The sequence below is a fragment of the Populus nigra genome, chromosome 19, assembly GCF_951802175.1.
Source record: "Populus nigra chromosome 19, ddPopNigr1.1, whole genome shotgun sequence".
NCBI lineage: Eukaryota > Viridiplantae > Streptophyta > Magnoliopsida > Malpighiales > Salicaceae > Populus > Populus nigra.
Window position 1 is genome coordinate 9,741,044 of NC_084870.1, and position 22,872 is coordinate 9,763,915.

At 32.6% G+C, this 22,872-nt stretch overlaps 1 protein-coding gene across 3 annotated transcripts; it reads right to left on the reverse strand.

The window, feature by feature from the left end:
• Positions 1-1,697: 1,697 nt before the first annotated feature.
• LOC133680405 (autophagy-related protein 2-like) lies at positions 1,698-12,431 on the reverse strand. Of its 3 annotated transcripts, XM_062103333.1 has the most exons (15): positions 12,021-12,429; positions 10,595-11,700; positions 10,150-10,298; positions 9,488-9,663; positions 6,193-9,372; positions 5,969-6,081; positions 5,356-5,563; positions 4,907-5,020; positions 4,240-4,347; positions 4,006-4,138; positions 3,347-3,552; positions 2,804-3,000; positions 2,498-2,687; positions 2,078-2,167; positions 1,698-1,995 (listed from the first exon to the last, which is right to left on the reverse strand). In XM_062103333.1, exons 1-13 carry the CDS (start codon positions 12,222-12,224, stop codon positions 2,612-2,614), a joined length of 5,970 nt encoding a protein of 1,989 aa, XP_061959317.1. In that variant the 5' UTR covers positions 12,225-12,429; the 3' UTR covers positions 1,698-1,995; positions 2,078-2,167; positions 2,498-2,611. The 3 variants fall into 3 exon arrangements, with proteins under 3 accessions (XP_061959317.1, XP_061959316.1, XP_061959318.1); XM_062103332.1 differs by lacking the exon at positions 2,078-2,167; XM_062103334.1 differs by lacking the exons at positions 1,698-1,995; positions 2,078-2,167; positions 2,498-2,687; ... (4 more) ...; positions 4,907-5,020; positions 5,356-5,563 and adding an exon at positions 5,591-5,624 and having other exon boundaries at positions 12,021-12,431.
• Positions 12,432-22,872: the final 10,441 nt, after the last annotated feature.

Below are 22,872 nucleotides of genomic sequence, written 5' to 3' on the forward strand. Positions count from 1 at the left end.
GTGACAACTGACAACCACCCACTGGTGGCGATGGCGATGGCGATGGAACACTTCAATCCGTGGGTTCCGGATTATAACTTGGTGCTCTGTGTTTCCACTGATCTCCTGATTTGCATTTTATTTTAGTTATTGTTTCTTCTAAAATAGCATTTGCTTATGAGATGGCCCTCATCAATACACACACAAAGCTCCTTCATTTATTTCGCCAAATTTATTTTGCTCAAGTCACTGCTGACTCGATGAGACAATTAAGAAAACGTGGCCGTCAGACAACGCAAGATTTGGCCATAACTTCAGCAACACGAGCTCGTTTAGCGCAGCTGGCCGTGCTTTTGTTATAATTAAAATTTATTTTCAAATTGTTTTGATAGGTTAATATTAAAAATAAATTTTAAAAAAATAAAAAATATATATTATTTTAACAAATTTTTAAATAAAAAACATTTTAAAAAATAATTATTATCATAATACCAAACACTATTGCAATTGTTTTTATTGGATTTCATTCAATACTAGCATAAAAAACTATTTAAAAATACTAAATTATTGATATAACTTCTTAAATAATATAAATATAACCTTTGTTTATGCACACAAAGTCATTTTAACAACTCTTGTGTACTTTAATATATTTAATATTAATGCTGTGTGTTTTTTTAGAAAAGTATTTGAGAAAAATTATGGTGATGAAAGAAAAAAATTTAAATAATTTGTTTTAAAGTTTCTGACTATTTTAATAGATAGATATGTAGGAGGCCGCGGTAAATCTCCATCACCATCCAGTGTTGATTAATTAGATAAAGGAAAATATGAGGCAACCCGAGAACATGCGGGACATCCAAGCCAAGCCGATACAATGGTAATCTCGTCCTTAGTCTCCTAATCTAATGGTGGTTTAAATCCGACGGATCGTAATTGGGGGGTAAAACGAGGCCTGGACGGAGATGATGAATGGCCTACTCTGACTGTAGTTTCCATCTCTAAGCAGGATTTTCAGTCCCTTTTGTTTTTGTGAAGGAGTGGATGTTTGGGTCTTTAGTCATTTTAGCTCTTTCATTTAGAGAAAATCAAGGGGGAAAAGCTAAATAAAATTGTTTTTTATTTTTATTTTTGGCTTGGAGATGAAAATGAAGAAAAGTTATTCTTACATATCTATTAAAAAAAACCAAAAAAATATTAATATTAAATATATTAAAATACAAATGATTTATTAAAATATTTTTTCATTGAACTGCACATAAGAAAATAATCATATTTACACTATTTAAAAAGCTATATCAACAATTTAGCTCTCACATTTTTTTCTATTTAAAGATTTCTTCTTTCATCTCCACTACTTTTCTCAATATTTTTCTTAAAAGAGCCAAAAAGTATTAATATTAAATATATTAAGGTACAAATAATTTATTAAAATATTTTCTCATTGAAGTGTACATAAGAAAAAAAAAATCATATTTACACTACTTAAAAAGTTATATCAACAATTTAGCTCCTTTTCTGTCTAATTGCGTGCGGGCAGTGCTTGCTTAAGAATAAAAAATACATCTTATAATTAAAAATTATCAGCTTTTTATAATTAAGCTTTCTAAAAAGAAATAATAGAAATTAAAAAGTTCTCTCCAGTTTTAAAAAGTTCTAAATATGCCGCTGAAGGGTGGAGACCCTATAAAGAGGTTTAACCGGATGACTGCATTAAATGATCAAACCTTGCAATTCTTTAAGCATTAAATGGATTATGTACAGTATTTTCCCCAGAAAAACACTAGAATTATGTACAAGAAATAGAAACAACATACCTTGTGGTCATGGAGATCAAAGAATATGGATAATTTTCTCTATCACCCGCTAACCAATTTGGATGGATGGCTATAGTTACAATTCTCAATCTGTATGGCTAAAATCTTAAAAGCATCAGTGACTACTTACAAAATGTACGATGTTACCAAGCCATCCGGACGGAAAAGAATCTGTTTGATGGTCTTGTCAACTGCGCACCTGCAACAGCAAAATAAATCCAGAGTAAATGACTCTGATAGTAAGGACAAGAGGGCTTGGGAATAAACAAGTTATAACCTACAGGATGACTGTCTTTCTTTTTTCATTGCAACAAGGAGAACGTTTAAAAACCTAAATGCTTGTCTTTTGATTTTATGCACTGCTAGAGACCCTGCAGCAAACAATGGATATATCAAAGCATAGTTTCTTGTATTTCTAACTACCATATAAAAGTTTGATACTGAAAACTTTAAATTCTAAACCTTGATAGATACTTGAGCAATGAAAAATAGAAAAAGTCACTCAGCACAATTAACAGGTATCAACACCTTCACAGCTAAATAATCATATCAGCAGAATGCCAAAACCAGAAATTCTATGCCATGTTTACTTGGACCACCGACATAAACGGGTTGCTTCTCATTCCATTGAAGCAAGATCCATTTTATTTAGTGTTATAAAGTCTTCAAAAAAGACCCAAGTGGTAGAGTCCTCAACTCACTTTATACATGTTGGCTATGATGATGACAAACAAGATCTCCAGTGACCTTCTCTTGTAAAGAGGGCAGCAAGAATCCTTCTATCCTGTAGTCATGCAATGGTCTCTTCAGGCATTTCAACAATCCCAGTCATTTGGCTTTGAAGAACCCAGATACTTCTCCATGGACTCTTTTTTGTGTTCAGGGTCAAGGCTGCAAGCATCCTCACCAGAGTAAATATATGATTGAAAAGATTGCATCTCATTAAATTGGAAAATGACTAGATCTAATCAGAATCAGAACCAAAAGGTAAAGTAAGAGGAACTGACCTATTTCTAAGGCCAAGAAGAGCATAATGCATTGCACCTGCACAAGCAGAAACAGGAGCTATAGCAGCAGCAGGAACAGCCCGTACAGCAGTTGCCAGGGCAGTTACTGTGCTGGCTCCATGCTGATATTTTTTCAATGGAGTCTGCACTAAAGCAGAAGCGGACTTTCCCAGGCCATCACTGAGACTCTCATATGCCTGCCAATTTGAGAGAACAACTTTATTAGGGGAACAAACACTACATGCATTGATACATTGTTTTATTTCCTCAAACATATGGATGTATAATGCTCTTTATAGCAAACTAAGCCTTAATCCCAAACTAGTTGGGTCTGGTCAGCTATACATCCTCTGACACCATTCCATGCAATCAAAAACCAACTCCAATGCACGATGGTCTTTAGGGCCGTAAAATTCCTATCTGCTTATTTTTTAAAAAAAGAAATGCACCCAAAACTACATGATACCAGCATATAATTTTTCAAGTGTTACAGAAAGCATAAGGAGCAACCATGTAAAAAGCAAGGCAAGTTGAGGAATTTACATGTTGAATTCCTTGCTGGGCATCTTTTGGCTGATTGCATCTTACATTTTCTTTAGTTTTGGCTTGTACAGACCATGACACAGGAGGAGAAGGTATATTTGTAAGAATATACTCTGCTTGGAGCAAAATATCATGAGCCCCAGCTGCCAAATGCACCCCAAATCCAACAGCTTCAAGCGATATACTTTTTAGAAATGCACTTGTACCTGGGAAAGAGAATTAGCAATAATGATTACTTTCATGTATTAAACTCGGAGGTCAAGACATTCTAACCAGAAATATATGCAAAAACACAAATTACAATTAGTCAAGGAGGAAAACAGTATCATAGAACAATTGAAACAGAGACAATTCAATAAAGCGCCAAAACAGTTATAATATTAATGACATGCTGGTCAGATCTAGCATGTTCTATTATTATTGAGCAACCTAGCAGAAATTTCATGATCAAAATTTTATCTTGCAAACAAACAGCGAACCAATTAGACAGGATGTGTGTGTGTGTGTGACAAATAGAGATGTTCACCACAAAGATGCAATATAAGCACCTCATGTCATCATGTGATACACACAATGATCTGGTAACATTGACAACATAATGCAACAACCCAAATTTTACTGCCAGAGACTAAGCAATTGTTCAACACAAAATGACTTGCCTCTTTGCATTCCCTTGATTATTTTATGATCCTTCCTGTAGCTCTCAACAGGCAAGGAAACAAGCTTTGCAGCACCAGAACCAACAGCAACCAGGGACCGGATGGTAGGAAGGCCTTGCAAGATTTTATGCATCTACAAGCATGAGAGAGATAAATAAACACCATAAAACATTTTGATAGAAGAAATGAATCATAAGAGTTCCCAATAAGTAGTATGTCTGATGTTACTGAGACCTGATTTCGAGAGATCTCCACCAACCACTCCCCTATAATTGTTTCACATACACTGCCCCAGCCATAGACACCAACGGCATGAACATGTTTTAGCTGTAGTTCAACCCCCTGCATCAAAATTTACTGATAGTGATGAGAACATCCAACTGGCAACTCTCAAAAGTTATATTTTGTGCAGAATTTTTTTGTCTTGGGAATTGACTGAATAATAGTTTTTCTAATAATTGTTTAAAAGGAAATGATTGGAGATGCAAAACAACAATATTTGAGTGAGAATTATTGATCTGCTGTCATCTTTTTACGAACAAAAAAATCCCTGCCATCTGAAATTGTAACAGACCTCTATCTATTACTGAATGGCCATAAAATGCACTAAACAGAAGGCCAGGCATTTAGACCAATAGCAAGATACACGCAGTGTAAAAATTAGCTTGTGCCCTACCCAATCCCACTGGAAAGCATTTGAATGTTACTTGTGTCTTTTTATGATGAATCAATTACAAAACTTATTATCAAATGTACAAGAGTGGAAAGAAGAACACATAAATAATCAGAGCTGGTAAGCAGGACTTGTCCACAAAACTGATTTTTTCCATCAACAAACTTCAACACTAATAACTACCAAACAGAACTTCATAAAATTCAACAGGAATAACAAAATATTCACCTTCCAGGGGACAAGGTTCACAAGTTCCACATACTTCCCACTGCTCAATGCTGCTAGATCAACATGATGGGGACTGTAGTCAACTCGAAGAATAATGGGCCATATTTCAAACTTCTGAAATAAGTTAATGTGATCAGCACATAGAATTGACTTTAAAAAATCAAACTTGGAATATGATAAAGAACTGAAAACAGATAAAATCAAGAAAATCATGGCCTAGCTCAATTATTTATAGTCAAACCCATCTTCTTTTTCATGCAATAATTCAATGAAAATTCAGGCCATCAGAGAATAAGCATGGAAGTAAGACAATCCCTTGAGTGGTGGCTAGCCATCTCCCCGGCCAATTCACATGACGGCACTCAAATGGTATCTTAACACAAAGGACATGTAATGTAATGATATCATGTCATTTGATGAATGGCATGCATGGTCCCTATTGTACTGGCCTGAAAAAAGGGAAGCAATGCTTCATTTGCAATTGTATGTCCTGCAAGATTACAGCTATTTGTTGCAGAAGTCTTTACACCATCTGAGTTTTGATCTTGATCCGAAGACTGGCCTGCTGAAAAGCTTTTGGGCCCAAAAAAGCTAATGAGAAAATCGAGTTGGCTTTGATGAAGATGCAATAGCAAAGGAAGGAGAGTTATGCGTAACCTGGAAGGAATAAATGTGACCATTAACACTGAGTCAGCACTTTTATAAACAGTGTGTTTCACTGTAACAAATACAATAAAAAAAAACCACGGTTATAAGGTTGGCTCTAGTTCATGAAGTGTAATTGTGATATAATGATGCAGAGGGCCAATATGTACATCAATTGATATTTTGAGTAAGATCATAAAAGAACACATGTATAGGATAGGGTGGATTGCCAACCCCATTAAGACACTATAACAAATAAAATAAAATAAAAACCACGGTTATAAGGTTGACATCAATCATTGCATGTTGAATTTTTTTTCAGATAAAAGTATGACAGTGCTTTCCAAAACAGAGATGCAACACATCAAAGCATCTACTAAAACAATACTCAATAATCATGACTTGTGAAAAACATACCGGTATTCCTCAAGAGGGATTAGAGGATCTGGTCTGACAGCTTCCAAGTCCAGCTTGAATGCTTTTGAAGTGGATTCCCTAGGATGATCTTTTGAATGATAATATCCAAGTATCTTTCATTGCAAAAAAAACATACATGTATATTAATTCAAACATCATTTATAAGAAAAAAATAATAATAATGACAAAATAATTAAATATCATGAATGAGAATTTTATATTACCTGTTTCCACGGTGCAGTTTTACTCTTATCAGAAAGATGAAAATCTTGAACTGTGAGACAAAGCTTAGATGCACATACTCCACCAACTGGGAAGACATTGTATTGAAATTGCATTCCAGACAATGCAAGCTCCAGACAAACAGTTGTATCCCTTCCACAAGTATGACTACATGGATCACTATTCTTTTTATATGCCTGCCAGTCAGAACCAGCATACATTCTCCAGCTCACATCAATGTTCTTAAAAAGTACACGTCCTGTAGCCTTCCCAAAATCATCAGATCTTGCAGAATGCAAAGTTGGAAGCTGGTCTTCCAAAACCTGATTCACACTAGCTTCACTACTTGCTCCAGAAATGTGATTTTCAACAATGCTCAAAGGGGCATCCCCATACCATCCACCATTTCCTCTTCCATGATCTGTATTGCCAAAATTCTTGGATACGCATTTAAGTTTTTCAGGTGGTGACTGCCTGCCCATGGATAATTCTGACAAAGGGCGTAAATCAGACACACAATAGCCTTCTATAAATTCTGGGAAAGAACCACTCTGTAGAAATGTGGTTTGATTACTTTCCAGGCCTATTAAAGGCACTGGCCAATCATAAGAGAGATCATTCGAGAAGAAGTCAGGAGTTTCAACACTTAGGCTGCAAGCTTCTCCGAGGAGACTTTCATCAAGTGAAACACGAATTTCTGATCCACTGGAATCAAACCGGCATGCCCGAATCTCATGCAAGTGAAATGCATCTTCACATATCTCATCCATTAAGCCAACCACCCCAAGGTTACTCTTTGTATCTGCAGTAGGGGCATGAACTTGGGAAGTCGAAGGCGCACAATCATGATTGAAAATCCGACCTTCATCATTGAACTCGTTTCTCTCTTGGGCCTGACAAACACCATTCCACCTATTCTGCAAGTGCACAACTGATTCCTCCAAGTCAGGGGCATAGAGCTGTTGGAATTGAGCAGCCAGGCACATGAGACCGCGAGTAGTGTCATGGCAAGTTTCCACATAAATATGGGATTTTGTGCATTCTACCTCCCAGAGAAGGCCATTCTTACAGTCAGTTCTCAAAATTGCTTCAACCAGGGCCTCATGGGCAACTCTCACATAACCCATCTTATGAAGATATTCCACACTATGAGTGCCACCAATATTCTCATGTGCTGCACCAAGAAGAAGCCCTACATCTTGCACTCTAATTTTGTAATCACTATCAATAGAATCTTCCGTTGTTGTATTGGAAAGAGAAAACAAAGATGCAGCTAATAGACAAGCAATGTGCGGCTCACCTGTTTCTTCTATGGAATATGAGGAGCCAGACTCGGAATGAAGATCCCTAACCACTGACTTCTTCAAGTAAGGCTCATAACTTATTCCAATATCAACCAACTTTAGAATGAAAGAAGTTTCAGAAGGGGCATTCAAATCCCCCTTTGCCAGATTTTCATTGTTTGCCTTCTCCACTTTAGGAGAGGGCAAAATGAAGAAGGAGGATATTGCATCCAGCCAATCCAAGCGACCACCAACAGCAATAACTGTGGCACATCTGACACTAACAGATGTAAAATCATGTGAGCTCTTTGGATCCCATATGTGTATAATTTCAGAACCAGCCAAGCTAGAAGATAATGCATTGGAACCTCCTCCATCTCCACGTTTCATAGTGGAGTTGCTACAAGAAATCAGAAGAAACTCTTGATCTGGAACTCCGGTGATGGAACCCCATAATTTACCTTCTCCATGGGCTAGCCAAAAGAAATTGGCACCCCTGATACCTCCAATATTTGAGACGGACAGAATATCAAATTTTTGAATTTTCAGTTTTAAACAATGCCATGATCCAGGAAGTTCACTCTGCAATGAACTTTTTATGTCATCCTTTATATCTGGTCTAATTGAAAAATCTACTGATTCACACTTCACAAGAATTGATGTTTGACTGGCTGGAGACAATTCCCTAACACCATCTACATCGCAGGCCATGCCTGATAATCCATTAATCATCTGATCTAGAAGGCAATGCAAATTTCTATACTGAGAACTGCTAAGATCCACCACAACAGGAAGCAGATGAACATGCAAGAAGAATGCAGAGCTCAAAATTAACTCTTCTCTGGTTTGCAAATTTATGTCTCCTAGATCCTTTGCAGCAGTTGCACTAGCAAATTCATATCCTTTCACCTTGATTTTTTTCCTGCTCCTGGATTCCTCTGAAGTTGCCAGAGACTTGGCTTTCTCAGCTATCCAAGGACCAGTCACGGGGTCTTCCTGCCAAAGCATACTAATTGTACATAGGCAATCAGCTCTATTACTCACAGACACAATCTTCTGTGCACAAAATCTATACCTTGGCATCAAAGTAGACAAGGTAGTTCCATCATCATTACATGCTGGATTGACCAAGTAAACCTTGAGATTACTAACATTCAAATGCAAAGAACATATGGTCCTTGGTGCATGCCTTTTCCACGAACTGGAATTCGATGTTGGGCTTTCCAAGATCAACGGTGAAGAAATATCAACAGCAATAAATTGATTCCAGGGAGAGTGGCCTCCAATATCTCCACCACTTACAAATGGGAAACATAGTATTACCCTCGCCTTAAGGACTGATATACTACCTTGCAAATTTTCTGTAGAGGTCAATGTTGAAACCCTAGAACTTGAACCTTTTTTCATATTTCCATGAGATGATTCATGCTTCTTATTGACAGGTGGAAATCCATTCCTCTGGATACTCCTTTCAACAGATTTTTCAGCATCCTTCAGAAGATTCAGTATCACGTTTACTGAAGCAAAGTTCACCCAGAATATTAACAACGGCAGTTGCAATGAAAATGACTTTGTTCCAGTAAAATTTCCATCTGACGAATCAGAATATACAGTAAATTGGCACCGAGTGACACCTGAGGTACCAAGCAGTTTCATCTTGGTCGCATTTCCAAATGGAACTCCTGGTGCAATTAATGTACTTAATTCATCTGAATGAGGAAATGGAGGGAGAACACCTTGGACTTCAGATTGCAGATTCTGGATCAAAACAGTTTGACTGTTGCTATCACTACTAAACTCCGTCGAGTGACTATTCATGGCATCATTTTTATCGTACAAGTAATCAATAACCTCAATACACTTCACTGTTCCTTCAAACCTCATTTCTTGAGGACAAACCTGTTGACCTTGCCGAATTATCCAGTTAGCATAGAGGAATATCATAGAAAACCAATAAAGATTAAATAATTATGCACATCATAGTAGGATTCTAATTCTTCAAGGAAAATATTACCTGCAAAACAACAAAAATATCTTTGCATTCTGCACTAAGACAACGAATCTCCAGTCCAACAGTATTCTGTTCACTCTTTTGACCATACAGATATTCCTGATCTTCATCCTGAAAGGATAGCAAGACAGAAACTCCAGCCAAAGTCGCTTTAAGGGTGGTTTGAACATGCTGGTCTTCTGCACATGGTCAAGAAGGAAAGGAAAATTATAGTACTGGTCAGATATCTGAAAAAAAATACCATTGAAGTCTGAAAACCTTATCATGATAAATAAGTATCATCAAATACAAATGTTGTACTGGAAACATAGCAATGAATATCTCCTGTGTCTATAGCAAGGCATTAACAGCACAACAGTCATCGCTAGTAAGAAAAGATATAAACACAACAAAATCATTAGTCCACCAACCAAAAGAGCTGAATGGATGCACTTTATATGTATTAAGAATGTATATGTTCTAATAAGCCAGATATATCCCATGAAACAATATGATGCCAAATGGAATAATAAACTAGATTCTAAATGAGAATGAAAGTTATATCATAATACGGCAATGCGGGAAACATGCTATATCCAAGATATTACATGAGGAGCAATATACATGATAAGATTGAAAAGATGGTGCACAAAATTTAGACTAAACATGGCAACAAGTGCACATACCAGAAGGGATTTGAAAAGATCCAGAAGCAAGGCTGGATGCTGCAGTTAATGCACTGAAAACAGAACATGTCCAGTTCCACATCCCGCTGCTTCCCAGAGCTGATTGTGAACTTCTCATTCCATCTAAACATTCGAAAAATTGGTCCACACTGCAAATAGGCCAAGAAACTCAGATTATCAAAACTGCATAAAGAAAATACAATATGGAATTAAAGATGCAAAAGATTTTATGGACTTAAAGATTGATATTTATTTGCAGAATTACAATCCTCTTCACCAAGCATATCTCAAAGCTGAATTCTAAAATTCCAGAGTACTAGGGGAATTGTGCAATTTGATAAACACCCATAGTGTTTAGAAGATCAGGTGCCTGTGTACCATAATTCCATGTGGTAGAGTGATAAAAAAAGTGTATGGAACTCAATAGCAAGAAATATACACTAACCTTGCTCCAAGGTCTAATTCTTCTTGGATACCATCTTTCTCGTTTTGAATAGAATTTGGCACCCAGTCAGATATAAGATGTGAGCCAGGTAGCATTGCTTCACTAACTGATTCTTTCCCGGTGAAAGAAGAAAAGGCAGATGTAAGGCTACCACGAACAGGGCTCACTTTATCATTAGCAACCACACCAGGGATAGATAACGAAGAATGGAAATGAGAAGAAGAATTAAAGTAGACTGGTTCGGTTGATTTATAATGTGCATCCCCCCTGCCATCTTGATCAATATTCTTATAAGTTTCCCATGAAAGTAGGAACCACTTGATTGTGCTTGGTTGAAGTCTTAATTCTACAGGATCCACACAAACCTCTGCATCTAATTTGTGAATGTCTAATGAACCATTCTTCCAAGGAATACTTAGCTTTAAATTCCCTGAAAATCCACCTTTTTTCCCAGTCACAATAGTAGTTGTAGGTTTTGATCGGCAGTGCCCTGAATATTGCTCACTGAAACTTGAATCTGACACACATGGACTGCAACTTTGATTGTCAACACCATCTGTTTTGAGAAGTTCAAGCACTGCTCCTTGAAACTTAATAAAATTCATTAACTGACTAATGCCTAGAAAGTTCTCAACTCTTTCATCAGAACTTAAGTTAGCTTCTTCAGAAACACAGGTTCCACATTCTATTTCAGGTACTCTGAGGACCAAAGTTTCTTGACACCCAACCTTCTTTTCATCCTTCTCGAAATATGGCTCATATGCAACAATCAACTTCTTAACCTTTACATGGAAACTAGTCAAAAACCACTTCACCACTTTTGCGATTGTCTTGACGCCTTCATGAACGTCAACAAAACTAGATTTTTGAGCAGTTTCCATCAAATCATTCCCAAACCTCCCCACCTCCTTGTGCCCATGTCTACTCTCTTGACTAGAACTACTAGTCTCGTCGTCAGCTGGTGAATTCCTTTTCTTCAAACAGGGTGCAAGTACAAGCTCAAGCTCATCCACCTCAACCTGAAAACCTTTACCCTTCCATGGCATTTTGACCGACAATGAGCCAATTGACCCTTCTTTTATCATCACTGATGCCGCTGCCCCAAACTAGAAAACTCAATCCAAACAAATAAAATTGCTCCAGTGAGAAAACAACCTTCAAACCTCAATTAAAAACAATTCAAAAACCAAAAATTATATATATACATATATATATATATAGCACATAAACAAATATAACAAATTACTAAACAAAGGACCCTAAAATGTTATCTAATTTGAAGCAACTAATAAACATGACCAACTGTTTATGCCGCTAAAATTAATAAAAAAAAGCATAATAAGAAACATGTAACTGAAAGCTTTACCTTAACAAACTTTAAAAAGCAAATTTTGCAGCTTAACAAAACTTGAATTAAATGTTTTACCTTTTCATTAAGACAATCGACATTGAGAGCAAGATCACTGAGTTGAATAGTGCCTTCAGCGAGTTGAACATCGAGCTGGTCAAGATCAATATCTCCTAATATAAACTTCCCTAATTTCTTCTTCAATACAAACTTGCACAGCCTTTTCATCGCCCACCGCGACAGTACCGCCTCCGCCGATTTCGCAAAATTCCACGAAAACATCGTGAATTGTGAATTTGGGCGGTAAATTAAGGTTTGTTAAGTTAGGGATGGGGATTGGTTCGTGATGGAAGATGAATTGTTAGAATTATCTTCCATCAAGAGACAGAAGGAGAGAGATAGAGAAGGATTGGGTTTTGTTAGAGAGAGAGAGAGACGGGTATGATTGGAAATTACAAAAAGAAATTGATTGATTGACTACTTGTTTGTGTTTTGGTCTTTTTTTTCTTTTTTATTTGTCTTGGATTTTGAGGTTGCGTGTCGAGTTTTTGTTATTATTATTATTATTATTTTGGTTTATAGAGTTCATTTTTTAATGTTTCACGTTTCTAATTCGCACGGCTACGGGTACTAACGGTAATTTTCGTAAGTCGTTTACGTAACGGTAATTTAAATTAGATTAGCTTCACACTCCCGAGGCTTCCTTCAGTCGAACAACTGAAAAATCTTCTAATCCCTATATCTGATTTCTTTGAGGTTTTTTACCTAGGAGTATTATTATACATATACTAAACCGTTTTTCACTGTAAGAATAATATAATTAAAAAAATAATTTTTTTATTGCAACGGTTCTGTAGTGATGGTAAATTTGTTGTTTTTTTGTTTTTTCAGAAGAAAAAAAAAGTAGATTTCGTTTTTATATTTTTCATTTTATATTTAGCCTATTTATCAATATTTTTTTCTCATCTTTATCCTTTTATAATGTTTTTTTTTTCTTTACACTTTTTCTTTTTTAAAAAAATATTATTTTTTTATTGTTTACATTTTAAATATTTATCATTCTATACTTAACTTATTTATACTATTTTTTTATTCTTATCTTCATTCTTTTGTAATTCTTTTTTAGAAATTTTTTTGTGATTTTTTTTCCTTACACTTTTTTTTGACAAAAATATATTATACAAAACTAAAAGTAAATAGTGTTTCAATGTAACAATTGTAATATATTTTTTATTTTTATATTATGTTAAAAATTAATTTGAGATCTTATATGTTTTTATTAACACATATGATCTCTATTTTATTTTATTATATATAAACATGAACTTTTTTATTTATAATTATATTTTTACTCGATATCAAAAAATACATTAATAACACCTACATATTTATTTATTTACTTTAAAAAAAAGATATTCAACCATGATGAGTCGAATAAAATCATTAATACTTTATTTATTGATATATATAATTTTTTATTTATTTAATTAAATGTATATATAAATTTTTTTATTTATAATTATTAAAATTAATTAAAATAGTTATTTGATCTGCATTTCGTTACATGTCAAATAATTGTTTTTAGCAAAAACAAATATGCAGTTCTTTCCAACATGACATGTTAGTTATCTTTGATGGGTCTATGTATCCCAAATAACCTTGATTTTGTTATATTTTAATATATATTTTTCATCCAAAAATAGAAAAAAAAACCAAAAAAATAGTAAAAAAAATTAATCAATTAATTAAGTGAATTTATATCTCTATTACTCGCTAGTTATGGTTTGATATTAGATGATGATAGAAGTTACTACTCTGACTAATGAATAGCATATATAAATATAAATTCATCAAATTAATTAGTTAGTTTTTTAAAAAAGTTTTTTGTTATTATCGAAATAATATAGACAAGAGGTGGATGATTTGTCTATCTTTATATAATTCTACAAGTCTCCAGTAATACCCCTGTATTTTTAATTATGTCTATGATATTTGATATTTTATGTGGTATCTATTTTTTTTTAATATGTTATTTTGTAATGTTTTTTTTTTCACGTGTTTTAAAAGAATTATTTTTATTCTAGAAATACCTTTGAGTTATATAATGATACAATAAAAAAGTTGTTCAAAATTGCTCAAAATATTTTAAGAAACGAGAACAATTAGAATTAATCGACTATTAAAATTTTAAAAAATAAAAATTTTAATTTTTTCAAAGGTTTAAATTGTATTCTTTCATAGCTCAAGGGAATTTCTAAGATTAAAAAAAAAACATATATTTATGTTCATTTGGATGGAAAAATTTGACAGGATGATATTGAAGAATTGTAAATCATATAAGGACATAATAAACACAGTTTAAAATATAGACTTGTTGGAGATTTTTCCCTTTGTACAAGGATAGATTGAGTCGTTTATCGATCATGAGAAAAATTACAAAATATAGGCTCGTGTGCCATTTATTTCTAACATTTTTAACTAGATAAAGTTCTCAAATAAAAAATATTTTAATATTTTTTAAATTAAAAATATTTTAAAAATAATTACTATTACAATACCAAATATTATATATCACCCAAGGTGATTGATAATAGATCTCAAGGTTTGTATAATCAGCTCATATAAATGTATTAGCATCATCTCATGTTTTCTTTTATCATGATTTATAGTATTCGATAAATACAAATCGTTTATTTTGAATCTAATAAACGTGATTTGATAAATGATAAAAATAATCAAAAAACTTAACTTTTTATTATTTCATTTCTCATACTTTATTGAAAATTCAAGTCTCGCTTGACTTGAAGGAAAAAAAAAAGTAAGAGAAACTTCTAATCACTATTTTCTTTTTATTTAATGTGTATCAATACTCGTATTAAGTTTATTAATATAAAACCATAATAATAAATTCATATATATTCTCGTATAAAATTTTTTTATTATATATTGATCTTTAATATATATATATATATATATATATTCAAATAGATTTGAGAAATATAAATTTATGCGAGAAAGGACTTGGAAATAGCTCTTACATTATATTGATAGCGTCGCAGGCCGAGCCACTTTCTTCACAGTATAAAAAAATAATGATGCACTTGAGGCCTAGTTGTTGTGGTCAACTGTGTGACTTGTTCTGTCCCCGTCCCGGGTTCGACCCTCTATGTACACGCTTGTCACCACCGCGGTGCCTAACCTGCCCCTGGGCTTGCAGGATGTCCAGTGGGCCGTGGGGAATAGTCGTGGTGCGCGCAAGCTGGCCCGGACACCTCACGTGAATAAAAAAAAACAATGATAAAACATTGTCATTGTATTTTAAAGAAAGAAAAAAAATCAATGATTCAATATAATAAAAAAACTTAAAAAAATAATGATCGTAAAATCCCAAGAATTAAACTGTACAATAAAAAAAAATCAATGACAAAAAAGTTTTTAAAAATAAAGCACTAGTAAAACTAAGTGAAATTATCAAAACCTGACATGATAATCCAATAGAAGGAAATATATATATATATATATATATATAGTTTAATTTTAAAAATAATCAAATTTTGAAGGACAAGGTAAAAAAACGACTTCTAAAAAAACTTGGGCTACCTAGATAAACCTCTCACTTGGATCATGAGATAAAGAGAATCTAGTGAAAAAAAAAACTTAAGAAAATAACAAAGTTTATTTTTTAAAATGAACAACTTTGAATGATGTAATTGGGAGAGAAAATGACGTCAACCGGTGTTAACTTTTTAAACTCATGACTTTAGACAGTGACTAAATTAGAAAGACCGCATCTAGAAAGCAATCATTTGAAAACTTTGCTCGACCCGGCGAGTTAACCTATGTCCCAGGTGACCTTTGGTTTAGACTGACTTAAGTTTCAAAAGAAATTGAATGAGAATTGATCTAGTGTAATACGATAAAAAAAACTGGGTTGACTAATGTTTCAGTTAACTCGGGAAAAATCTAGAAAAAATATGGTGAAAACCCGTCTACTATTTTTTTTTAAATGATATCATTTTGATTTTTTTTTTAAAACAAGATTTGGTTGACTTGGGTTAACTCGAGTCAACTCACTCAACCTGTGACCCAATAATTGTCCCGGATTGACTCCTGGGTTGAGCATAGAAACAAAGGAGAAAACCAAGGGGACCAAATCCCAATAAAAAAAATACCGAGTGATGAAATAAAAAAATGAATGATAAGAAAATAGCAATTAAAAAATAAGGACCAAAATTTTAAAAAATAAAAAATCATGATTACGGGTTTAATGATAAAATTAAAAATAAATTAAAATTTGATAAAAATACTAAAAATCAAAATTAAAAATCAAAACATGGAAGGTCAAACCTTAAATATTAAAAAATATTGAATTGAAGGGTAAAATTAAAAAGAAAAATCAAATTCACAAAAGAACCTGGGATAAAAAAACCAATTTCCAATGAACTTAATGATGGTGAATGAAAATTTAAAAAATAATTAAAAATAACTGAAGCCAACCTGATCCAACCTTTAGAATTTGTAACATAGATCACGAGGTCGAATCACAACGTAAAAGGCAATCATGAAAAAATAACAATGTAAAATTGTAAACTAGCTAAAATAATCAGGGATAAACTTGTAAAAACAATTTTTTTTAAAAATGATCTAAAAAATATAGATTTGAAAAGAAAGAGAATCAAATTTGACACAAAAATAAAATAAAATCAAATCATAAAAGATGAGATTAAAAAACAATCACAATTAAGAAAAAGGATAAGAACAACAAAAAATAATAATCAAAAGAACAAGGGTCATATTTGATACAAAAATAAAATATCAAGAAATAAAATCCAAAGATAAATTAATTCAATAAAGAATTCAAGACCAAAAACATCACAATTAAAAGAATGAGAATCAAATCTATATAAAAACAAAGTATAAAGGAATGAAATTGAAAAAACAATTAACTTAATAAATGATCAAAGACCAAATACATTGTAATTAAAAGAATAAAAACCAAACCTGATATAAAAATAAAGTATCAAGGGATGAAATTGAAAAAATAAATTAACTCAATAAATAATTTAAGACCAAATACATTGCAATTAAAAGAATAAAGATCTAATTTAACTCAACAAACAAATAGCTAAACTTTCTTATATTATTATTATTATTTTTTTGCAATAGCCAGCACCGTTTTTCTAGGAGAAGAGAGGGAAAAAAGGGAGGAAAAGGAAAACTCCTTGCTGGAGCTCCTTCGTGTGCCTTCAGAGAACACGCGCCTCACCATCGTGAGGGAGTGGTGACGTGCATCGAAAGCCGCATTAGAAGGCGGCATTCAGTGTTGTGTAGGCGCCGCACTCACCACCCGAATGGTGCGGGTGACGCCATCCACTTTCAAATTTTAATAATAATTTATATATGTTAAAATATCAAATCACCTCTAACTCTATATGAAAATTACAAAGAAAAAAAATCATAGCAAAAAATCTAAAATGACTTTGCATCCATATCCATAGTAAAAAGAGATTATTTTTAACTGATATTTAAGTGGTCGACATGCAAAAAAAACTGAAAAGCCCCTAACCAAAATGATTTTTTTTCCAATAAAAAATATAAAATTACTAATTAACCCCTTTTTTAATATAATTACCAATAAACCTAATAAAAAAATACCCTTATACCTCTAAACACAAGCTTGCCTATCAAGGACAAAATAGCAGCTATACTATGAATTTCACTGTACATAATCCGTAATAAAATACTTATCTGTTTTAGTTTTTTTTTTTTAATCGTAACTGGATCGACTGAAAAAGATGTGCAAAGACAGGACAAGTTAACCAAACTATGCCATAAGATTTAGATGAGGAAATAACATGACAATATGTCAAGTACCAGCCAATATGCCACAATGGTCAGCCGATACGACATAAGTGTCACCTAAATATTGATTTGATTTAGATTAAAAAAAAAAGACAAAAGAAACTTAGGCAATCACACATCATCGTAGACCACGGAAGAAAAGATAAACTGGTATCACTACCGTAATACATGGTTCCCTGACTCCCCCCCCCCCCCCCCCCCCCTTCCTCTCAGAGGTTCTGTCAAATATTAACAGCTGTCAAAATAGCTACGGGGAATCATCATTAATTACGATCTAGTGGTTTCAATCTAACAATCTTCACCACATAGCTTCTAATTGCATTTTGACACCTAATGTGGAATGCTCAAGTGGTTAAAATCTAACACTCTTCACCTCAATAATAATTAATAAAGAAAAATAAGAAGAAAAAAATACTATCCTTCTCATGGAGCATTCTACGTTATAACAGTGCTTTTTTTTAAAAAAAAATAGTTTTTTCTTCCTAACAAGCATAGGAAGAATGTTTTATTTTTATTTTTAAAAAATAATTTTAATTTCAACCTTATTTGTTAGAGGTTGAGTTTTATATCTTGTTTAATTTTAATTTTATGATATTATTATAGTTTTTTAATATGAGTTGCGAGTTTGACAGATTAATTCGAGTTGTCTCGAGTTTTTTTTTTTTAAATTAATTTTTTTTCATCATTAAACATTGGGTTAATTGAGAATTGAACTTTATAATTTATTTTAATTTCCTTTCTATGATATTATACTAATCTTATGACTTGAATTGCAAGTTGATCCGAGATGTTTTTTAATTTTTTTTAATTGATTTTTTTTTCAATCTTATTTTTTAAGACTGATTAATTGAGAATTGAACTTTATAATTTATTTTAATTTTTTTTCTATGAGTTTATCATAACCTCGTGAATGAGGTCACATATTTGACAGGTTAACTCAAATATTTTTTTTGTTTTTTTAATTAATTTTTTTAATTTTACCATTTAAACATTGATTGATTAGGAATTAAATTTTATAATTTGTTTCAATTTATTTTTTATAAATTCATTATAATTTCACGATTCAAATTATAAATTTGACAAATTAACTTAAATTAACTTTGGAATGTTATTTTCTATATATATATCTTTTTTTAAAAAAAATTGATGTATTGAAAAAATATCTCACATCTTTTTTCAGTTTATGAGAGGAATCTCAACTACAACTTTCACTTTCAAGTCCTCGCAAAAACGGACAGCACGATGAATTATCAACTATCAAGAGAACTCGAGCTTGCACTGGTTCCTGGACTTCAAATAAAGTTTCAACTTCAATTAGCACAGTTCACTCACCATTTACATCTTCAAGACTTTCAATACGAGGTACAGAAACATCCTATAGAAGTAGTTGAACTTTTGTTGTAGTGGTGGGAAGTGCCATCAGTACTAGCATGCTTGTTAATTCCGCTTTGATTAAAACTATTTAATGTTTCTCTTTCAAGTAATCGAATCTGATAGAAATCTGTCTTTAGATATTGGTTATTTTGAAATTTGTCTCTTGCAGTAGCGTGAATACGGAACGAGACCTGACAGAGGAGAACATGATCAAAATTACAAGATCGAGGATGATAAATTAAAACATAAGGATCTGATTGAAATATAATTAAAGTTACGGGTATAAGACTCTCGAGGCTGAAGCTACTTTAGTTTCGAAGTACTTTGCGTGTGGCCAAAAAAATATACATCATAACGATTTAGACATGATTTACACTTATTTTTTGGCATGGTGATCTTTTCCCTTCTTTTGAATCTGGCCTGGCAATTTTGTTAGCACGAACGAACGAAGAAACGGAGAGCATTATAACACTTCTATCCAACATGATCGAGCTAGCTATTGTAGTACTGGCCTTATAAAGCACTTTTAGTTCACGTTGGAGTGAAAAACACTTTTTTTTTTTTTGATTAATATGAATATTTGGGTCAGCTTGGATGTACCTTGATTAATTTCATGGATTCTAAAATTAATGACCATGTAAGCCTCTAGTGACTCTAAGATTTTATAAAATTTGAATTAATAATCTTTAAAAAACAAATTTAAAACCTAACTAGTTAAATTATATCAAAAAAATACTCTTTCGATAGATATGGTTTTGGTACGTACATATGGACCTCTAAATTGCCGTGGGAAAAAGCACCGATTTTGGCCCTGAGAATTTTCTTCCAAAAAAGTTTAGAAGTCTTGAATTGTTTGAATGGCTCCCATTACGTCAACCGAGAGAAGATATTATTCGGCAAAACCCTTTATTCTGTTTCTATAACATTATGCTATACATGTGGTCAATTTGCTCCAATTGACAACAGTTGTTATATTATTTTTCTGTTAAAATGTCGAGACAGATTTGAAGCCAGATCGACGAACTTGAAGGAAAATTTTGAAGAAAGCTACCAGTTGGAGGACAATGGACAAAATCAGGAAAAAAAAAGAGGGGTTTTGCTGATTTTTCCCCCAACGGACAAATACTGCCATGCGATAGAGAAGCTGCCGCCTGGAAATTCATGAAAATGATGTTTGGGATAGAGATGTTGTTGACTTTTTTTTATGCGATCTATATAAAAAGTATTTATTTTTTATTTTTATAAAATGTAATTTATTTTAAAAAGATTGTACTTAAAAAAAAAAACCAACCATATATCTAGGAAAAAACACACGTATCGAACAAAAGTCAACAATGGGTATCTTTTGGCTTTGCTTTGATGCCTAGAATTCGAAAGGAATATCCTCCATGAATAAATTAACAATGAATAGATGCCGTGTCAGGACAACGAGAAACAAACATCTTGATGCTATTGCTTGTCTTCTATAATTGGTTTGTGGGTCTGCTTAATAAAAGTACTGGGAGAGTGAGCAGACAAAGGAAATGTCGTGCAAGAAACTCTCGGGCGGCTTCGTGTAAAAACTCGGCCGTTGTAAGTTGAATGTTCTCTCTCTTTTCTTTTTCATGCTAATCTTGCTCCACGAAGCAGGAGAAGGGTTAATCAACACCAATCCGACCAAACAGTGTTGATTAATTCGTGTTTTGTATTCGTAGCAGCAGTCCTGCGTAATCTACTGCTTCGTGCCCGAAAATTTCCCGCCATGCAGCACTGCTATGATACGAGAATTAATACAGAAGAACGATCACGGCATGCCTAATGGCCGGGCCAAGTTCAGTCCACCGTAGCATTCCTGGACCATGCATGCATATTCCATCCCTGTAGTTTAAAGTATGCTTGCCTATCAATTATTTTTTAAATAATTTTTTATGCTGGAAATACATGTTAATGATATATTTTTATTTTTTAAAAATTATTTTTGATATTAACACATTAAAACAATCCAAAACATATAATATAAATCATATTAAATTTTAATAAAAAAAAATTAATTTTTCTTTTAAAAACATAATTTACACTGCATTTCCAGACATATTCTTAACAGCGAAACAGCTTGACATAAATGATAACGAAGCTCTAATAGAATCCATGAGATGAGAATTTGGCGAGGAATACTCTTTTAAAAGGTAGATACCTGCATTCCGCAATCAGCACCATAAATTTGGATCATGCACACGCGCGTGCACGTGGATAGAAAGGCATTGCGGTACTATTGTTTCAAAATGTAAAATATGGATTATAGAATTAAAAAAATAATAATCTTGATATTTATAAAATATTGTTTTGAAATAATAGTTGATCAACAATGATCATTACATGAAGTGCTATCTTCTGAATTTTGCTAACAAATTTTTTTCTTACAAAAAAATGGCAAATAATTGTTAGGGTATTGTAGCTAGGGAATATTATACTTAATCATGAACCTGTTTGAAAATTTAATTTATTGATTCATAAACTATACATAAAAGGGAGAATCTCGATTGACTATTATACTTTTAATATGATATGAATATTATAAAATATCTCCAGTACTGATATGTAAATCCTACCTCAACTCTAATTAAGGGAAAAAACTATATATCATTGTAGAAATTAAAAAAAAAAAGAAATAGGTCAATCTTGGTATTCTGTTATTTTTATATTTTCTAACCACGTAACCCAAAAAAGCATCAACAATATAAAAATCTAAAAGTGAACATCAAAGTTTAGTATATTATTAAAACAGCGATTTAATTTTTTTTTATTTCTCTTGATACATATTTATAATTTTAAAATGATTTATTTAAATAAACGTTTGTAAACTGTTTATTCATGCTTTTACTATTAAGATCCATTCACATCATATGCTTTTAGTACAATTAAAATTTATCTATTTGTTTTAAAAATCAAACAATATAAATTATTTACATACTATTAAGTTTCATATAAAACTATTTAGATTAAATAATCCAAGTTAATATATTAGAGATTATAATTATAAAAAAATACTATAAAACAGTTGAATAATACACATTCAAAACAAGTGCTAAAAGTTATTTTTGAAAAAATCATGATTCTACTCATTGCTCGTTTAGCTTGTAAAATATTATAGTTTTTCCGAATTTAATTTTCGTGCTAATAAAAGGGTAAAATGAACCCTTGTTCTTAAAAATATACACGTAAAAAATATGAGATTCTTATATGAATTCCGAAAAGAAACACGCTTCTCCTTGCATATGAAAAAAAAAGGGAAAATACAAATATAAAGTATAAACCCATATAAAAGGAGAGAAAAAAATTTCCCCATATTTTCACAATGCTGGAATAGTCCACGTGTCTCAATCTTGGAAACTCGATACGGACAAATCTAAGAATACTTTAGTTGTCCTATTTTAGTTGTACAACTTGTACAGATCCTGGTTGATAATACGATGGTAACCGCTTATATGATGATTACTGGTTGCTAATATAATAATTAATAATATAATAATTATTAAAGGTTTACTAGTTAACTTTAAAATTTGTGACATACGTACGAGTTGATAAAACATTTACGTAAATAAAAAAAAAAGAAAATCACCGCCTCGAATTTTAAACCGAGACAACGACAAAATCAGCCTTACCATCCGGCAAAACCAATCCAGCCCGCCACTAGAAGACTCCACTCCTCCAATCC